The sequence below is a fragment of the Tinamus guttatus genome, unplaced genomic scaffold, assembly GCF_059628265.1.
Source record: "Tinamus guttatus ecotype Peru unplaced genomic scaffold, ASM5962826v1 Tinamus_guttatus_pri_ptg000150l, whole genome shotgun sequence".
Taxonomy (NCBI): Eukaryota; Metazoa; Chordata; class Aves; order Tinamiformes; family Tinamidae; genus Tinamus; species Tinamus guttatus.
Genome location: NW_028288684.1, coordinates 10,408,322 through 10,429,013, shown reverse-complemented (window position 1 = coordinate 10,429,013; position 20,692 = coordinate 10,408,322). Strand labels below are relative to the sequence as shown.

General features: G+C 42.2%; 1 protein-coding gene across 1 annotated transcript in view; it reads right to left on the bottom strand.

Annotated features, from left to right (window-relative positions):
* The window catches only part of ARHGAP20 (Rho GTPase activating protein 20), a 60,082-nt gene that overhangs the window by 28,737 nt on the left and 10,653 nt on the right, over positions 1–20,692 (bottom strand). Inside the window, exon 3 of the mRNA XM_088522228.1 lies at positions 2,227–2,397. Within this exon, the coding sequence (XP_088378354.1) occupies positions 2,227–2,397 (171 nt within the window). The remainder of the gene's footprint in view (positions 1–2,226; positions 2,398–20,692) is intronic.

The window sequence follows — 20,692 nt, the reverse complement described above, 5'->3', positions numbered from 1 at the left end:
CACAGGACTCAAAGTACTGGTTGCTCTCTAGGAAAAAAAAAACTCCTGCCCATCTGCTGATCATAAAAAGTCTAACAATAAATGAGTTCCCTTTGTACAGTGAGTGGCTACCTGAGCCGAGACAAAATGTGTTATAAGGTAAAGGGATTCCAAAGAGTTGTAATTTTTCAAGTAAAAAAGAATTCTCTTAGGCACGTATATGTTCCAGATTGAACAATTTCTTAACACAAAAGAGCACTACAAATTTTTAGTACCTTCACTGGGACTAGTTCTGAAAGTAAGTCAGATTCAACTGCATCATTAACTTGATATTATCCCAGTGACCTGCTGTCTTGACTCTGCATCAGCTATTCAAAAGTCAGTAAGAATCAATAGTTCCTGCTGAAGGGCAATGCACACCATTCAGATTTTTCCTCTAGGAACCATGTATTTTATTACATGATATCTTTTGAAAATGCTGATTTTTAAATAGTATTCATTAGTGACAGCTCTGATGCTTTAACTGCTGACAAGGCAGTTGTAGAGAGAACAACCCAATCAGTTCTGTAAAATACACAAAGTAACATCATTTAAAATGCTCTTTTTACCATTTCTAGCAAACACTTGTTTCTCCTCCCCTTTTTTACATGCAGAAGCACAATTTGTTCTGTTCTGCCTTCTTCAGAAATTGCAGACTCTCCCCCACATTATTACTCCCTGGGAATGAGATTTTGCAGCAGTTACAGAGTGGTGCTTTCCTGTGCAAATGGTCCCTCTGGGTCCCAATCAAACATGCAGTGATGTACAGCTCACCCAGGGGCTCTAACATTGCTTCTGCTCAGTGTGCTGACCAGGGCTCCATTCCTCTCACCTGCCTTTACTCTTCTAAAATTCAGGAGTTTATGCACAAGCTAGCCAGGCTATGCCCCCATTTTAGTCAGTGGACAGAGCATGGATCTCCTCATCCTCCCTTGACACCTTTATAGGTCAAGGTGAGTTGCCTACAGCAAGATCCTAGTTTGTCTCTCAGTGACTATAAAGGGAGCCTAGAAAGCTAATCAGATGCAAATATCTAATGTTTGAAACCTTAAATTAAGGTTTCCATCCTAAAGACAGGCACAAACATAAATGCAGTAACAATACTATTACTGCTGGTAAAATAGCAGGATTTAACCAAACGTAAAGATCCTTCTTTCTGCCACCTCACCAGTAGTAGAACATGTTTTTGGGTAAAATATCCTCAATGTTGCCACACCATAAAAAGTGAAGGAGCTCAGCTGGGAGGGTGGGGGTGAGGGGCTGGATGTTTACTGTGTGTGATTCAAATGGACACAGCTCAGATTTCTACAGAAAACAGGGATTTATACTGGCTTTTCCCAGCAGCCTCTGAGACAGCTGCTTAAGCCAGAAGACACATTGCAAAAGCCCAAGATTCACATTGAGATCGCCCACCCTGTGACACCACGAACGCTGTGCCTAACAGAGAATGAAGCCACATCAGGATTTTTTGTTATTATTTCCCCTTTATCCATAACAGCAAGTGAAAGCACCCTCTAAAATTGCCTTAAACCACAAATGCTGCATGAAGCTGGCCTGCTAGGCACAGCTTGTAAATCTGATTTAATTGTGAATGGTAGAGTGAATAATCAGAGCTCAGCAGCAAGCCTGATTACCCACGGCACTACCCAGACTGCTCCACACCGCTTCCCTTCCCTTCCCCTTCCCCTGCTCCGCCTGTACAGCCCACAGAAACAGCCTCTGCGGCACTGCTTGCCATCTCTATTTCTATACATACAGCTCCTCTCCATTGGAGTGCATCAAAGCAGACAAGTGGTAGAGCCTGTAACCTCTGTGTGACACAGCCACCCATGGTGCATCCACTGCGAGAGCTGACAATGATCTGGATAAACCAGAACTGCCAGTTCAAGGCAGCAGAAAGGGGACTGCTCAACGCTGATGAGTCTTTTCTGATACTTGGATTCCCAGGGAAGGGAATATTAAAAAATTCAGACTATCTAGGAAATATTTTAAAAAAGAAACAGACTATTTGCTACAGCTCTAGTATCTTGTGTCCTGGATATCTGGGCTATGGGGTTTTCAAAAGCATCCATCTTTCATGGGTCAAATAAAAAGCTTACCTGTGATTTTAGGAAAAAATAATCTGGAAAAAAAAAAGCATTAAGTTTGTATTATACTTTGCAGAGAAGGGCTGCTCTATGGAAGTTTTGCCTGGGATGCCATACTCACTTGGACTTGGCAACAACCAGAAGGTCGGTGAAAAGGAAAAGGTGTCGTTCCTGGGTCTGCAGGCCCGTCTTCAGCTGCACGTGGCCATCGAGGATAAACATTCGGTTGTGGCACATGAAAGACTGCACAAGGGGGCAATCCTCTGGGCTGATGGGGGAGAAACAGCCTTCCCTGCAAAAGGAAAGAAAAGAAAACAAATCAGCCACTTGTCAGTGAGTGAGAGCCAGGCAGCATCTTCCCACATCCAGTGCAAAAGGCAATTTATTTAGCTATGTTTTAGTAAAAGAACAGAGGGGTAATGAGTATAATCCAACTGTTTAATCCCAACTCAAGGACTTTTAAGGACTGAATCTGTTACAGTCCAATCACATGGAATTTGTCTTCATTTTTTTTAGAGAAAATACTGCCCTTTCTGTAGGCTCTCCATAAAATCAGAGGAAATATATATGATGAAGAGATATTTGTATGCCCCTCCTTGTCAGAAAGAGACACGTCCTTGGGATTAAGAGCAATATTTAAAATTTATACAAAACCAAAGAAAACTTAAGTGCAACTGAACCTTGCTAGAGACAGACACGTGTAGAAGCAACACAGGAAAAGGCTGCACAGAAGAAGTGCCTCTCCCTCGAGGTGCACCTCTCACAAGCACTGAAGTCAGCCCCGTGGACAGCCAGGTTGGGTGCCTCGAGCAGGGCTCTGCTCGTACGTGCTCTTATGGGTTCTCTGGGGCTATAGGAGAGTGAGCAGAAGCTGCTGGGGTCAATGCTGGTGCATTACATAGAGGAAGGTTTCGGCCTGTAATTCAGGAGGTGAAGAAACACAGCCGGTCCTGACATATGGACTAAAGTACAAAAAATTGACAGCTTCTGTCTAACATTATTTCATTAGACATGCCTTAATTATTTCCTCCTTGCACTTCCAACCCCATCACAGCCTTGGTATGAGATACTACTTTAAAGGTACTGCCAAGGTAGTATTTTAAGCCTTCAAGACCATTGAAGTTAGCTCATCAACGCTCTAACTACAGACTTAGGTTAACAGATACTTTCAGGGTCTCCTGGAAGATGCTGATCTTCCTAAGGAGGTACCAAGCAGAGTGCAGCCAGCAGGAGGTAGGGCTACAGACACTAGAGACAGGATTCCTTCAGTCCCTCCTTATCTAACTGGTTCACACAATATAAAATAGTTAAATCATTACTAAAACAGAAATGACAGATTTTCACTGACATGAAGGTCAGCTCACTCACTGAGACAGGAAATCCCTATTTCTGATCCCATCTATACTGTCTGTCTATCGATCTGTATCTATCAGCAGAACTGAACTCCTGGGATAGTCTGAGGGGAGCACACTCCTCCCCAAGGGGCAGGCTCTCCCTTTGGAAAGCCAGAGGTATGGGATCAAATTCTCCCAGACAGATGGGAGACCTGGTCCGCTATAGCTTGGGTGTATGCTGACTACTGAGCTCCTGAACTAAAACCAGCACATGCCACTATCTTTTCTAGTGATTATGTATAGGGAACTCTCCATTTATTTGTTTTCCCTAAGGCTGTCTCCAAATAAAAAAAAATGTTCCTTTAGGTTGAATGGATGTTGTACTCAGTTCTTTTTTTTTCCCCCCAAAATGCATTTATTTAGTTATTTCTTTTCTTTTCTTTTCTTTTTTTTTTTTTTTGTAAAAAGAAAAACAAAGGTAAAATTTGGCTGCATCTTCCTTCTCTATTCATTCTTTAAGTCAGCAACTAGGCTGGAAAAGCCATTTTTTTGCAGCCTTATCAAATTCTTCAGAAGGTGGTGGGTATTTGGCACGGTCTGTTTGGGCTCCGGTTCCCTGTCCTGTGGTCATGTCAGAGAAGGCAAGGCAAAAAGGGCTCGATTCTCAGAGAGCTCCCTCCTTAGGCCCCCAGTGACTCCTGCCCAAGCATCCCCTGTCAAGATAATCACCTCACGCTGTGTGACTTAATGTTTCTCTACCAGTAAAGCAAACTGGGCAAAGAAAGACTGAATGAACAGTTGTGAGATGATAGTTCATTCCTATTTCCATTAGAATGGATGAAAAACTTCTAATGACTTTTCTGGGAGAGGATATGTACCTATAAAATAAAAGTCACAAAACACATGGGAGTGATGTTAAAGACATCAAGAGCGCAGACAAAATCTTCAGTGAAGGTTATGAACCTTTCTGCATCTAACTTAGAACTGGCTGATTTTCCACCCTCCTCTCCTTGCACAGCCCCTTGATGCCTGTGGCTGGATTACTCAGCCGATTTAGGAAATCCTGACAGCTGGCAGAGAAAGGATAAGCTCTGAGATTGTCCCATAGGCCAATTAACAAGACACACTTTCGCTGGTCTGTAAGGAGCCATGGGGATCTCCACCTCTTGTAGAGGTCCTCTTTTTGGCCTGGAAGGCTGAATTTTTGAAAGAGTTCCTCAACTTAATGGGAAGTTTCCCTCTTGTCTATAATTACCTACTTCTTCAGTCAAGAGAGACAGGAGTAGGAATAACTTTCAGAATGAATAATTCAAAGTTATTTGATCAGGAGTGCCCAAGAGTGTGGAGGTTAAAGCAGAAAGGGGAGTTTGGGTCCAGAGCAAGAGAGTAAATATGCTCCATGGCCAGCAACATGAGTAGGGGCAAACTGCAAGCACTTTCCTACCCCCTCCATTTTTGCATAACTGGTTCATCAGTTCACCAGTCCATCAAAGGCTGATTGCTCCTGGGAATTTGATTTCATAAACTCCCTACCAGCACTTGACACAGAACATTTCAGGAATGATGCCCAGTCTATTAAGTGAAACCCATGCATGGCCTTTACGCAAGTTTAAGTGGAGGAAATAGCTACTTCTATTCAAACCCTGCATCAGAAATGTTTAGTACAAAATCTTTCACATTTTCTTGCTATCACCTAATCAGTGGAAACTTTTATAAAAACATACTGCAGAGCCTGCTCCTAACAATGTCCCTGTAAATTCATGTTCATATATCTCAAACTCAGTTTGACCAGTCTTGTTTGTACATTTTCTACATCCGGATTTGTCAGTCTAGGAACTTCACAAATAAAACTAAGCAAAATCAGTCTCATTCAGGTAAGCAAAAGAAGATCCAGCAGGTTTATTAATGCCTCCAGAAGTCAAGCAAAATGAAGTTTGCTTTAGAACAAGAGGTAACAACACAAGTCAGTTATTTGAATGATTTTGATCCACAGCTCTCTGCATCCCTGTCTTCTGATCTCTAATAAGCACTTTCACATGCTTTAATAGAGTTTACCTGATAATCTTTATCAAGAAAAATTTGACAGTCTTTCCTTCCTTTGAAACAAAGCTAAAAAAATCAAAATCATTAATTCAACCAGAACCTGCTAAAGTCCCATGACTAAGGAAAATGGGAGAAAATTCTGTTTTGATCCTCATAATTAATTTTCTATTGTTACAAGACTTAAATGATCTTGAAGTTTTGTTACGCTGAAGAGAATGCAGATCAGCTACATCCTCAGGCCTGGGGACTTATATGACAGAGGTAATTTTGGATTTCAGTTTTTAATGGCTCACCAATTTTTCAGGCTCTTAAATGGGATTTACTTGGAAATGTGTTAAGGACCAAAATACTCTTTGCAAATTCCTTTTAATAGAGTTAGGAAAAATTCAGCACTTAAGCCAATGCAATTTTTGATATCCTAAAAAAAAATTCTCAATTGTCTAAGACTTTCTCTACCTTTTCTGTGTTCTCCTAAAAGTCATTCTATGATTAAGATATAAATAAAAGCTACAAAATAACAGTCACCTTTCCACCTTGGCAGAAAAGAAAAAAAAAAAACCTTCATTCTTGTTTCTTGAGAAAAAGGAACTGTGAACTGAATTCTGAAAGGCGGATATCCTGCAAAGTGAGCCATGTTCCATTCGTAGAAGCAACACTAATACTAAGACTGAGATAGCCCTGCCAGTGGAATTCTCTATTCTCAAGTGCATATTTCTTCCTGAAAATACTATTTTTGAGCCTGAAGTTTCCATGCATGGTTTAAACAAGAAGTTAATTCTGTAATTTGGAGGCATACACAGGACTATTTTTTCAGGCATAGATTGAAAACATTGCACTGGTTGAGAAAGATAATTTGAGTTTTTCTTCTAGCATTTCCACAGCCTAGATTTTACCTCTATTATTTTTCAAATTATCAAAATAGATATCTGTACAGAGTGATTTAAAAGAACTCTTCAATTTTGTAGGTGTAGCATGTGAAGCTGAAAGGCATCAGCAATCAGCCAAACACTGAAAAATATATCCTCAATGCATACAGCATGAAAGCAAACACATCAGTACTTACTTCATCAATGCTGTATTCACTAGACACCACAAAAGTACAAATAATACATATTCTTCCCCCTGCAAAGCCTGCTTGGGGTTTTAGGGTAAAGCAGATATCTTAATGGTGCGATGCCCAAGGTGTTTATTTAATCCTCACTGTAATGAAGATGTTCGCTTTAATGCCTACTTGTAGTGGAAACAATGAAAGAAATTAAAGAAATTAAAGACTCTTCAAAACAGAGTCTAACAGTTGATGTTAATTTGTTACTAAGTCCATGATCCAAGTGTCATTTAGGCCAATGGAAAGCTTTGCATGGGTTTCAGTGGATGAGGATTTAAGCCTATCTATGACTTAGATTAAACTATAAGATGCCTCAGGGGAACAATCTGTTCCGAGACACCTAGGCTGACATGAGCTATTGCAGCTAAATAACATCCATCTCATGCTCCTTCCTAAAGCTCATTAGGTTGTTTTGGTTATTGCTTTCAGGGGGCACTTCCCTCTGCTGCTGTTGTCCTCTGCATCCACCAAAGTCAATTTTCTCTAATGATGCAGGCACCAACACCCTCCACATGACCGGGATTTATTGAAGTAAAACACTTTGCTCTTTACCTGCTGAAGCGCTTCACAAAGAGGGAGGTGAGAAGAGCACCATTTAATTAGGAGAGCAGCAAAAGAGCGCTATTTGAAAGGCTAAGGCCTGAGTCAGCCCAGCCACACGGGAACCATATATGACACCTTTCCAAACCGGTACCACAGCGAGCAGCTTAGGCTAAACTCATTTCACGCATAGGTACCTCAAGCAAAAATATTATGTAATTGTGCCAGTGCCATAGCCCATGCAAATACCCAGTGGTTTCTTCACGTTTTGTGCCTACACACGTGGACGACACAGCATAGGACACACAGGAGGCTTGGGGTGGAGGCAGGGGCCATCAATCAGAGCGGATGGTCCCTGTCCTAGCAATGTTGAGAGGCCACAGGTTTGTTTTGAAGATCTCAAAGGCCAGTTTAGGTTGACTCTGAGGAACCACCAATTTATCTTTAGGAAAATAAATAAAATAAAATAAATAAAATAAGAGACTAGGGAAAAAATAAAAGACTAGGGAAAATGCTAGTCTGCTGCTGAACGGGGAGGGTGGCTTAGTGGAGGATGATGCAGAGAACACAGAGTTACGAAATGCCTTCTTTGCCTCAGTCTTTACTGCTAGGGCCAGTCCCCATGTACTGAGCCTGGAGACAAGAGGGAGAACCAAGAGAGAGAAGGACTTTTTGATGGTCAAGGAAGATTGGTTTACAGATTATTTAGGCAAAATGGACACCCATAAATCTATGGGCCCAGATGGGATGCACCCAAGAGTGCTGAGGGAACTGGCAGGGATCATTGCTCAGCTGCTCTCCATCATCTTTGAGAGGTCATGGATGGCAGGGTAGGTACTGGAGGACTGGAAGAAACCAACATCACTCCAGTCTTCAAAAAACACAAGAGGGAAGAGCTGGGAAACTACAGGCCAGTCAGTCTCACCTCCATCCCTGGAAAGGTGATGGAGCAGTTCATCCTAGAGATCATCTCTAGGTATGTCAAGGAAAAGAAGGTGATCAGGAGTAGTCAGCATGGATTCATGTCTGACGAACCTGATAGCCTTCTGAGATGAGGTGACCAGCTGGATGGACGACTGGAGAGTCATGGATGTTGTCTACCTTGACTTCAGCAAGGCTTTCGACACAATCTCCCATAAGATTCCCAAAAAAATATCTCAAAAATTCTCAAAAATATCTGATTTAAATAATATAAGGACCATTGCATTGCCCAGGCGGAGAGTCTGTGCAAGACGAGGTCATGCAACTTACCAGATTTAGCCTGGAGAAGTTGGAGAGGGAATTTTATCAATTTGTACAAATACCTGAGGGGAGAATGTAAGGAAAATGGGGCCAAACTCTTCTCTGTGGTGGTCAATGACAGGACAAGGGGTAATGGGAATTAATTAAAACACAAGAAGTTCCATCTCTATGTGAGGAAGAACTTCTTTACTGTGAGGGTGCCAGAGCCCTGGAACAGGCTGCCCACAGAGGCTGTGGAGTCTCCTTCTCTGGAGATTGTCCAAACCCACCTGGATGCCACCCTGTGCCACATGCTCTAGGTGTCCCTGCTGGAGCAGGGGGGTTGGACTACATGATCTCTAGAGGTCCCTTCCAACCCTAAGCGATTGTGTGATAATAAAACAAATCAACTTTGAACTTTGGGATCTCTCAGGCGGGACAATATCACTGTTCAGCAGATTTACTTCATTGTCAGTGAGCCACCGCACGGGGTTAGTGCAGCCCTCTGCGAGAGGCAGAAGCTATTCGCACCCTTTCAAGGCTACTGAAAACAGCAGGTATCTGTATTGTAAGAAATGTCTGCGGCCCAGCCTACATTGTGATTTTTTGCCAAAATGGGCACATCTGTCAGGGATGACATCTGATTTGTGACAGCAGAGATACCCCCAAGTGTAACCCCAAGCTGGGAAAGTCAAGCTCTTGTCATTTTGTCAGCTGAGCCTTGGAAATCTTTTATCCTCCCTAGAAACCAAGTAACAATATTTTCACGTGCTTTTATGCCTCTTTTTTTCAGACTCCTGAGCTCATAAAAGTTCATGTGAGAAGCAATTTCAATGTCAGTTTAATGAAAACTTGCATCAGATTTTTGCTAATGTGGCAGGCACCATTCACTGGGGCTCAGAAGACAAGATGTCTCACTGCTGGAAATTTTTTAATGCATAGACATATGGGGAAAAAAAAACCAAGCCTGTGACACAGCAGGGACTACTAAGTGACCCTCTTTGGCTGCTTATTCTGCGCTCAGTTGCAGTGCTAACATGTCAGCACCTCCACACTTGCCTAATTTTACAATAAAGGATAGTTTGGACACATCTTGCACTTCTGACCAACCTGACAGTATCTCAATAACAGATCAATGTTTTACAGGTGTGAAGAAAAGCAGGAAGTTAAATTTAAGAAGAGCATTTCTTGCAACACAAGCCCACGGAAACGGTGCTGCTCATGCTCCTGATGACTTTGGTTTCTCATAGCTCATTAGCTCACTAAAACACCTGTCTTGAAAACCTCACTCCCCTATTAGAAAGCCTGGGGGAAGGTATAATTGCTTGACACACAGCAGACATATTTCTGAAACTTATCAGCAAGAAACTAGGTCTTTACAGAACTGTGCTGGGTTAATCAAAGCCTAGCTTAGGTACTTTCTCATTTGCTCAAGCCAGCTGAAGAAACAAATTAGGTGGCAAGGGCCAGAAACTGGGAAATATTGCACGGTTTTGCATGTTAATGATATCAGGCTAGAGAAATCCGTATGACATGGCTTCTGGCTTGGCACAGATCCACACGCCATTTACAGCTGGAGCAAGATGCTGAAAACGCAGATGCAGACAGCGAGGCCTGTTCCCCTCAGCCACTCTGCCAGGCTGGCCCTGTCCCCACTCGCCACTTGGCACGGCCACGCCAAGCTCCCCAGCTTCAGGGCTGAGCTCCTCTCGCCCTGCGTGAGGCTCATCCGCATGGAGCGATCTGCCGGCTCACAGCCCTGTTTAGACAGTTGGATTTTTTTTAAAAAAATAAATGATGATCATGTGTATTTTTAAGGGCGCTAAGTGCTCACTGCTGTTGCTGCCTCTGAGTCAAGCCCAGCCAGCACTCAGCGAGTCAGCCACGTGCTCCTTATCTTTGGTGTTTTTTCCCACTTTGTTTTTTCAAGATTTGAAACATGCATTTCATCTAAGCTTATGCAGCACTTTATTATAATAAGTAATAATTATGCCTGGAGGGGGAAACTAAGCACAAAAAAGGATTCGGTTTGAGGTAGTGTTTTCCAGGAAGATACTAGGTAACAGAAGGGTTGACCAAATGTTCCTATGCTGAAAGGGATTATTTATGGAAGGCAGCAAAACATAGATGAAAATAAAACTCTCTTAATTGTGCGGAGAGTCAGCCTGATCCCGGCTACAGCTAAGGGAGCTTCTTTCTGCAGACAATGGGCATGTTTGCTTTCAGCTACCTGTGGTAAAGCTTACACAGTCAAACAGCACTTTATGAAAACAGCACAGCATTCCAAAAATAGCAAGTCTATTTTGTGCGGCATTCCATTAAAGTTTCCTAAGTCATCAGCATCCTGGGCAGTAGCTTTTGTACAATGAAACAGAGGTCTGCTCTGTAATTTAAGGAGCATTAGTTTCTTTTTCTGGTTGCTAAAATGCCTACTGCTACTGCATAAATGTGTTTCACTGGTTGGATTTTCTTTTTTCAAGTAACATATCTGCACAAGTAAGAGCCAGTCACCTCGTACAGGAGGTGTTTTCCCTTAGGGACATGCCTGGCTCTCACAGGAAGCCCTCTGCCACATGCCATCCCTCTTGCCAGCCTCTAGCACGGGACTGTCCTCACTCGATCCGTGCAAGCAGCTGGACCCAAGCAAGGTGCATGAGAAAACACTGCGACTGATAGAATAAGTCTCAGCAGGATCATGGAGAGATTGGATCAAAACACATATTATCCCTGCAGGACAGGCAAGGCAAGCGCAACCCTGGGCAGAAGAAGGCAGATAAGTATTAACAGCATGGGAGAGCAAGGTTAACTCAGATGGATAAATCTACATTTTTTGCAATCAGGGCTATCACTAAAATCACTCTCTGCTTCTAAAATTCACTGGAACGGGCCAGGTTCCATCCTATTGCACCTATTTATTACCAGTACTAGCATATACATTCTAATTTAAAATATACTGAGAAAATATTTCAACTTAAATAATTGTATGATCCTAAAACCAGTTTTGTATTTGAAATGATTTTTGCAGGTTGTAAAAATCTTATTAAATATAATCAAAATGATTATGATGAATCGATATGTTTAAGGTGTTGGTTAACCAATGTTAAGATGTAAGGTTAACCAATGTTTAAAAGTGTGTCAAGGCATAGAGGAATCTATTTTTTGTAGTCTTCTAAAAATAAATAAATAATTAAGTCTTTAAAAAATAGCTTTCAGGATAGCATGCATTATTTGCAAAAAATAAAAATAAATAAACAGATATAAAAAAAACAATTCCACACATTTCAGTGTGGAAGCTTGGCAACTTGACTGAAAACAAAATGCACTTAAGTAATTTCTACATTTCTACATAGCCAAAAGGACAACACTCTGCAGAGCAAATATGTACGACAGTGTGGTGGCTGGAGACAGCAAACATGCTTGTGGTTTGGTTTCCTTCCAAGGTTTTTTGTTTTGCTTTAGCAAACAGCTGCAAGGTGTTTACTCTGAAAATTTAGCACAAGGGCAAAATTCTCTTTTGGTATAAATTAGCATCACACGTTTCAGATGTATTTTGCCTATTTCCACCAGAAAAGGATTTAGTACAAGTTCTTTAAACCTTGAAATGCACTTTCAGCGTGGGTGTTCTCCAGTCCTGCAATACAGCTTTATTAGTGATCACAACTCCAAGAGGTTTTAATGGGGGGAAAAGTTTAGGAGAGGACATATTCAGAAGTCATATTCTTGCAGAAGTCCATAAAGTCTTTCCTCGCCTTTGGAAGAATCGATCCTCTGTTCCCCACGGCAGTTCCCACTCACTTTACTGAGCAACATAGCACCACTTTGAGCTCACTGCCATTGCAGGTGCACCAGTCCAGGCACTACTTACCTAGACAAAGATTTCTTTGTTCCTTCTCCTTCCTTGGCACTAAAGAAGTGACCTTTGAGGAGAAGGAGGGGAAGGATGAAAAAAGGCAAAAGAAAGGGCTCCACCACACCATCACTTAGTAGTGCTGTTCTGCATCAGAGTTTTATGAAATTTTGGAGCTTCTCATGACCTATAAGAGTCCAGAGGCAGAAGCCACCTTTGCCAGTTCCATATTGGCTCTTTCCTGCTGATTCCAGTGGAACAAGGGAGAGCACACTGGCATCCCAGCTTCATCCACACCTCCAGAATTATTTTAGTGGACTGGAGGGATGAAGTTTCTGTCTTACCTTTCTTTTTTTGTGACACAGTAATCACATTTGGGACATTGAAAGGCTTAGGTCAACTCAACTAATCTTGAGCTAACTCTGGGACAAAATCAGCCCTTCCTGCAAAAGTGAGTTTCACGCTCACTTTTAAGACAGAAAGATAATTCTGTGTTAACAAAAATAGCCAGCATATGCTGCAAGATCCCTGTAGCAACAGGTCTTTTCAAACTAAGGTGCACAATACATGAAATGCTTGGTGTGGGAGTCTTCAGAAATCCCTCCTGGCCTATCGTTTATGGCTGTTAGGGAACTCATTCCTAAATATCTGCCTACTCTAGTGTAGAAAGGCAGAAATAAGGCACTTGTGTACCTGAAACCTTTTAACAGAGAAAAAGAGCACTTTCTAGGTGACTGCTCATGGGTTAATTGCTTGCCAGTCACCTCATATGATGAGGTAGTACTAGGTCAGCTGCTCATGGTCTCTCGAGGTAGCCTAGCTCAACATTCCTGCCGCTTTCACCTCTGATTTTCCCATTCTTCAAGGAATGATTCAGCAAGGCTCTTCTCGACACGTGCCGCATGGGCATAGCCTGTAGTTAGACAGCAATGACTTTTAAGAAAAACAAATGCACTCAAAAGAGTGGAAGACTTAAAAAAAACTGACCAGGGAAAACATTGCCTTAAGCCCTTATTGCCCATTTCCATATGGGGAACAACCAACACAGGCTCTGAACCTGCAATGTCCTGTGGAAGACGGCATTGTCACTTCACTGCACCTGTCCCCAGCTACACAGGAACAAATTTGTCTTTCATTTGCCTCAAGGGCTTTGAACCACATCTTGGTACTAGTACTACAGTGCAGGAATTATCCTATTACAGTGAAGAGATTACTTGATATGCCCACTGTGGCCCGCTACTGCATGGGTAATGACCCAGATTCCTTACGAGCAACCTGCAGACAAATTAGTTCCAGCTGTAGGCACCTGTTTACTCCCTTAAAGTAACTGCCTCCACATCCAACAAATACCTCTGCAGAGCTCCTTGGACAAGCTACTCAGAGGTTGTTGTTCCCCGTGTGGCCTGATCCAGGGAAGGCTAGAGGGTTCCCCGCATCCCCGCAGCTGACAGTAATCACACACGGAGGAGTGGATGCAGACATGCTGGCCACAAAGAACGGGAGCCTGAAGAGGCGGAAGCGCAAGAGCCTTCTACCCCATGACATCTTTCTTCTACCTTTATCGGACCCTTTGGTTTGCAAGAAGAGTTTGTCTGTATCTGATTAGTGATTTGGGAAAGCTTGGCTTGGAACACCACCCACCGGGAAACCTGTCCTGCTCTTGGACACTAAAACTGAGGGGAATGTGTGTGAGGCTGCTCTTGATCAGAGGGGCTCAGTGATGGACTATGTTTCATCAGCGGATCAGCGCTGACAAAGGGGATGTGCTCCAAAATCCCTGTCTTGCACACCATTTTACTACAAGTGAGGGAAATAAATTGGAACATCTCAGCCTGAGTGTTCATTCACATGAGGATCTTTAACATGGGAGGCAGAAAAAGCATTTCGTAGAATCACAGAATGCTTAAGGTTGGAAGGGACCTCTAGAGGTCATCTAGTCCAACCCCCCTGCACACGCAGGGTCATCTAGAGCATGTGGCACTTCTGTATTTCATGAATAATCCTGAATTATGAATAATCCATGGAGACCCAGGATGCCTTTAGGATGTGCTTAGATACCCAGACCACTGAATGCCATCTGTGTTCAATACACAGGCCCATACAGAGGACACGGGGATCTAAACCAACAGGTTCATCTTAGTGCATACAGGCACTTCGAGATAGAATCATGAATTATTCTGGCAGGATTTTCCCTGCCGCGTAAATAGCATTACCATTCAGCTATACAGCCAAGCTCCTTCCTGTGAATAAAAACCTTTTACTGCAGGAATAGTGCATGCCCTTCTGTACCATGGCCTTCAACAGTGGGAGAGGGAAGAAAGTCTCCACTCCAGATATCCTCTGCAACACTTTTCTGGGATATGGAAGATTAGTTGCCTGAGGAGGCAGAGAACAGAATCTGGGTGACCCATTTCCATCAAAGGCACACTAACTTCTAGGCCAGCAGAATCTCAAAGAGCATTAGTGGCCTGCAGGGCCCTTCAGGGGCTGGCTAGAAATGACCTAGCATAGCTTACATGAAGCTTCCTAGATGGCCCAGTCCTTGGTTGCAACACTGACCAGGTCTCTCTCAGTCAAAATACCCAGTGAGCTGGATTTCCTACCTCAGCTCTGCTTTGGCCTATTTGGAAACCGCTGCCCTAGACAATTACTAAAAAAGCACTCCATGAAAGTGGACTCAACTAGCGGTTTAAAAGACAGCCACATTGGCAACTGCTTTTGTGAGACTCTTGCCCTTGGCAAGAGGACTGATGACTAGAGCCTGAGGACTAATGGATTGAGCTTCTTTGGGACTTGGTTTTCTGATACAGATCAGTTTCCAGTGGAGTCAAGAAAAATGCTGTACTGCAGTGTGCAAAAGCAAAACTCCAGGCATTTGGGGAGTTTCCTTGTCAGTAGAAAAGTGCCTAAGGAACAGAGAGACTTGGGAGTTCTGGTAGCCACTGCGATGATGCTTTTTGAGTCACAGGTTTTATATTCAAGTATGTAAATTCTTCCCATGCCTTGCTCTTGGGGTTGATTATTCTTTATCAGGTCTAGCCTCTGGTACTCAAACACTTCAGCCCTGAGCACAAAAGATGTATAAAGACAGACTGTTATACCTGTGGTGTGACTCAAGCTCCTCCTAAGCAGTTTGTGTGCCCAGAGGAAGCAATGCCCTATCAGTCCCGGGAGTGCAATGCCTGTTTAATCCTGGCCCTTGTCAAGGATGAGAGCACCAAAGGCTGCACATCAGCCTGCACGTCATTAGAGGCTTTCTGCTTGTTTACACAAGATAAATGACCACTAGGAACTCCGACCGAGCCAGGCCTGCCATTTTCTTGGGGCTGCCCAAGCCGCTCAGCCAGCCTGTCACTTGGCAGAGATTTTATGGTCTAAAATCAGGGATATGCAATGGCTGGACAGAAGCTGCATGTTGCCAAGACTCGAGGCTAATCCAGAAAGTCCCCGCAAGGGCTTAATCCAAAAGCGCATTGGGACAACGAGACATCTGGACAACTCGAGCTCTGAACTCATCCCAATGAGAAGCACCCCACACTGCTTTAGATCCAAAGAGGAATTGGCTAGTATTAAACAATTAGTCATTTATTGTAAAATGAATCCCTCATTTAAAGTCCAGTCCCTCCAAAACCCTGTTTTCAAGCCTTTCCTTTTTACCTCTAGTCCTTTTATTTTATTAAAAAGGGTAGCACATCTCCGAGAGCCTCAGCTCATTTCAAACTCCAGATGTACAAACATCACTATAAGCCAGTTTGTAGGTAATAAATGAAGAACTGATGTGTTTTATCAAAAACAAACATATGCACACATACAGGCACATGCTTACACACTAAACAAAACAGAAAACCTCAGCAGGAGGACAGGAATGCCAGTCCCTGAGTTAAAAGGCCATTTGAGGCCTCAAAAAGTTCACTTTGTTCCTTGTTAACAGTTAATAAAATTTTATCCCCAGCTATTACTACATAAAAATAACTTTTGCGTTCTAGTGCACGGTTTAAGGAAACAATACTCCAGTGTCACAATTAACTTAAACCAAGCATGAATTAGAAGTATTATGAAAATTACAGCTTGCAGAATATTATTATATTTTAATTATATGTAGTTGTATTAAAAGGAAGAGTATTTTACACAAAATATTTTGGTCTTTTTGAGATTTTCCACTATTTTTATGCAAGTTCATGATACACTGAAAGGATAAATCTGGGAAAATTCTGTCAGAGATTTACGCCCATTCAGATTAAGTATAAAATGTCAAAATTATCAAAACTTTTCACAAAACTGAAAGTTTCAGAAAAAAAATGATCAGAAATGTTGAGGCTGAATAGTGTAATTCAAAAATTCAATCCAGAAATGTAGGATGTTTAATTTGCTTTGTTGGCTGAGCCTTTGGAAACAGGGTTGCCCTTCTGTCTTGATGACTGGGAGTTTAATTTCTAATGAAACCATGACTTTTATAACCACGTGTCTCCAGGAGCTGGAGCATTAATGGAAGAAAACACCAAATGCCACAAGCAAAGATAAAACTGCAAGCACTGCCAGGAGTTAGACCTTCCCATTGGGAGATCCTATCTTATGTTTTTTTGAACCTTTTCTGTCTTTCATGAAATGGCTCTTTTATATTCTGGCGTATATTTGAAGCCTCTTTGACAAGTGACTCTAGAACTAAAAATGCGGAGTACAGGACTACCTCTTCAGTGCTGATTTTCACCTGGGGAAATGCTGTGACAATATTGACAGCCCTTACACTTTTTGTCAAGAACCAGAGGCAGGAAGAGTTGCCTCCGCAAGCTCCCTCCCACCACACACATCCTTCTGAGGGTAAATTGAGGAGATTAAGAGCCTCAGTCACCCGAGACCATGCTATTTGGATGGGGGGAGATTTAGGGATGTTCCCTCAGTTGTGAACGTGCCATCTCACTCCCTGCTACAGCTTTGCCTCAGTGCAAGCTGCCGAGGAGATCAGGTTGAGTGTTTATCCCATGGCGCATCACCAGCGCTGCAGCTCTGGATACAATACTGCGTTTCATACCTCACTGGGGACACAACAGGACCTTAGCTATCACCATTACTAGGACAGGACCTTAGCTATCCCGATTACTTTCAGGAGGTTATGTATATCCCATAAGTGCTTCATGGTGGCAGCTGGCATCCGCCCCCTCAGCCCCAGTGCACCAGAGCCTCTGTTTTACAGGGCAGGCTGTGGGGCGGTGGAGGCGGCACCCCACGGCGGCCCCCAACGCGTGGCCTCAGTTCACTTGCGACACACGTTGCCTTCGAGGCCTCGGACATGCACCCTGGAGGGCGAAGGGAGCAGGACGGAGCCCTCCGCAGCATCCCCCAACGCGCTCGCCCCGCGGGAGCTGTCCTGGTAGGCAAAATTACCCGCTGCCATGGAAACCAGCGGAGAACGGGCAGAACGGTTACAACTGAAATCTGTGCTTAACATGTTGGTTATTCGCAACAAACTTTTATTGCCTTACTCTTTATAGACAGATTTATCTAACACACCAAGTACTCATCTTCTCTGTGAGAAAGGGACTGTTAAGACCTTTTGGTAGTTTACACTTATTAAAAATCTGTCTATTTTTTCTCATGCAGCCCCATAGCTTGGATCATCCACATACCTTTTGACTAAACCTTGCAGACCCAGTGCCCAAGATTTGGGGAACATTTTGCATTTGACTACAGCCAAATTGGACATATTACTAAATCACGCATATATGATTTTTGTTATCATCTGGGGTATTTAGCATTTGGCACTGCTCCCATTACAGATGACATTCTAGAATCATCCCCTGTGAGTTAGGAAAAGCAAGAGCAGCCTCTCCATGACTGGCACTTTCACTCCTTTTGCAGGAGAGGAAAAAAACACCTTAGATATTTCTGAAATCCTCTGTTTTTACCTTAACATCTTCAATTGTACAATCTAAATAATGCAAGCTTTGAGGTTGTTCTCTTAGGTATTTCCTTCTCCAGGTTCACTAAAGATTTCTTTATTAAACTTTGTTTAAAAAAAAAAAACAAACAAAAACCTTTCTTCTATCGTACATCAAATATATTATTGTTAGGACACAACGTTGATCACTGATATTTTAACAACTTTAGTATGTAGAGAAGCATATTTGTAAATGATCATGAAGACTCAAGAACACAAAAGTGTATCAATAAGTTTTAGCACATAAAAACAGTGCAAAGTTCTAAAAACATGACTTTCAAAGAGCTGGTGAGATGTGCATTAGGGAAAAGGAAACCACCAGTGAAAGAAATCCAGAATGTGACTGGCTCTGTAGGGATCCTGGATCGGGAAAGAAGCCCATCGACACAAAGCAAAAACTTGGTAGCTTGTGCTTTGTCACAAAGGATAGCTATTTTGAGAGACAGCAAAGGAATTTAGCTGAAACAAGTCTTTAATCCTATATTTATTCCTATATTATACTGAGATTAGCAATTACTGTTTCAAGTTCATAATTTTTGTTGCATTAAAGTATATCACTAAAAAAAGGGCAGTTTTCATTAAAGGGTGCCAAGAAAAAACAAGGGAGAGGAAAATTTTAACTGCACAACAGCTCTACAGCCAAATAAAACTAACCTAAGGTCTTTGCTGATTTCATACATATTAACAGAGTTAATTCTCAACCTTTTTTTTTTCTGTATCAAATATCAGCCAAAATAAATATCAAAAGCTTACTCTTTCAATATATCTCTCAAATAACTTTGCTTCCAAAAAGAACATCTGATGATGTGAAACAGTCATTACATACTTATCCACCACAACTTTGTGAGGAAGGATAAACTGTAGTGAAAAAATGGAGAGAAGCAAAAATAGGAGGCAAAAAGCAGTGTGCATATCTTCAACTGTTGGAAGTGAGGGCCCAAATTCCACTATAATATCCTATGTAAATCAGAAGCAATTCCACCGCTGTCCATAGTTACACTCAAGTGAGACAGACACACCAGCAACAATCTGGTTACGCAACTGTACAACACCACTGTACAATACACAATCATCTTAGAATTCTTCTGTAGGCCTAAACATTTCCAATTGTTTCTATACAGCCTACAGGACATGGGACATGGCAAAATTCATAAGAAAGGTTTAATTTTCTTTAAATCAAACGATATAGCTGAAAAAAAACCAACAAAAACGTGCTTCAAAGGACAGAAGACCTCCTTCAGATTTGCTTCTCTTTTTGGACTGAAGAAGAGCACGAGAGCACAAGAGTGTCTGCTTTTTTTTCCAGCTAGATCAATTTGTCTAAATAAAAGATACTTCGTCTCCCTGCAAATCTTGTCTCACATCCTTACCCAATCGCAACTACAGCAACACTACCAATAAAAAGAAACACTTCTCTGAGAGCTGAAACAGCCATCTCCAAATGTCACAATGGTTTCTTTGAACAAATACCATTAAATTGCCCAAAGGCAGGTCTGCCTGAAATGGCTGCCTCCACATTTTATGAAGGTGCCTTGTATATAATCCAAGGGCACCTGATGTATAAACTGGTATAAAAATACAAACTGACTTGTGCTTCTAAGTATTTCCTGCCCTTTTAAACTTTGCACTTGTTCATTAATTTCAACAAATATTGAGGTGAGCCAGCTGCTGAGGTGAGAGGATTCATATAAATCCCTCACAGATGTTTGCTAACTTTGCATAGGAGCTTTATTATCTACAAGTCATTAATCAACCATTAACAAGTCAGTGTTCTGGAGGCTCAGTATTAAGGTTCACTGCCAGAGGAGAATAATGGATTTCACAGGCTAGCTGGGTCTACAAGAAAGGGAACTAAGGGCTGAAACAGCTCTGAGATAAAACATTTGGAGAAGATCAGAATCCATGAGAAGTCAGTTTATTGCTCTTTAGCTAGCCTTAAGAGAAAGCACTTCACGAGAGTTAAGCATTTTCATTTACATGGCAAAAGGAATGGGAAATTCAAACTCATCCATCAGTTTAGTGATGAAGAAGAATGCATTTTGCACAGCCAAACAAGCAAGTTTGGCATAGGTGAGTATTACTGCACCTGTGAACAATAACAAACTCATCATCATCCAAAGTTGCCCTTTTAATGATAGACTCTGAACCTACAAAATCACCTGCTCTGACCTGTGGGTTCTCAAACTGCACCAGATATCCCTACACTTGAGTTCAAAGCAACAAGAGGGGCCAGCTTATTGCATACCACAAGAAGGTGACAGATTTGACTGATGCAGCACCAAGCAGTCCTCAGATTGCCGGAGTCAGTCCCTGCCCAGAAAAGTACGCCCTTCTGCAGAGTAATTCTGCAGAATTTCCCCTTCTTCAGTTCTCCATGAAAAAGAGTCTTTACAAAACAAACCTTCCATGTGCCAAATCCGGGAGGTATTTTGACATGAACTATACAAGCAAGACATTCACATCTAATGAAGAGCGAATTCTTAGGTGAAAAATTACACCTGAGCAATACACTACTGCGGAGTGGAGAGCTGTCCTGTCTCCAGCTATGGCCAATCTCTGATA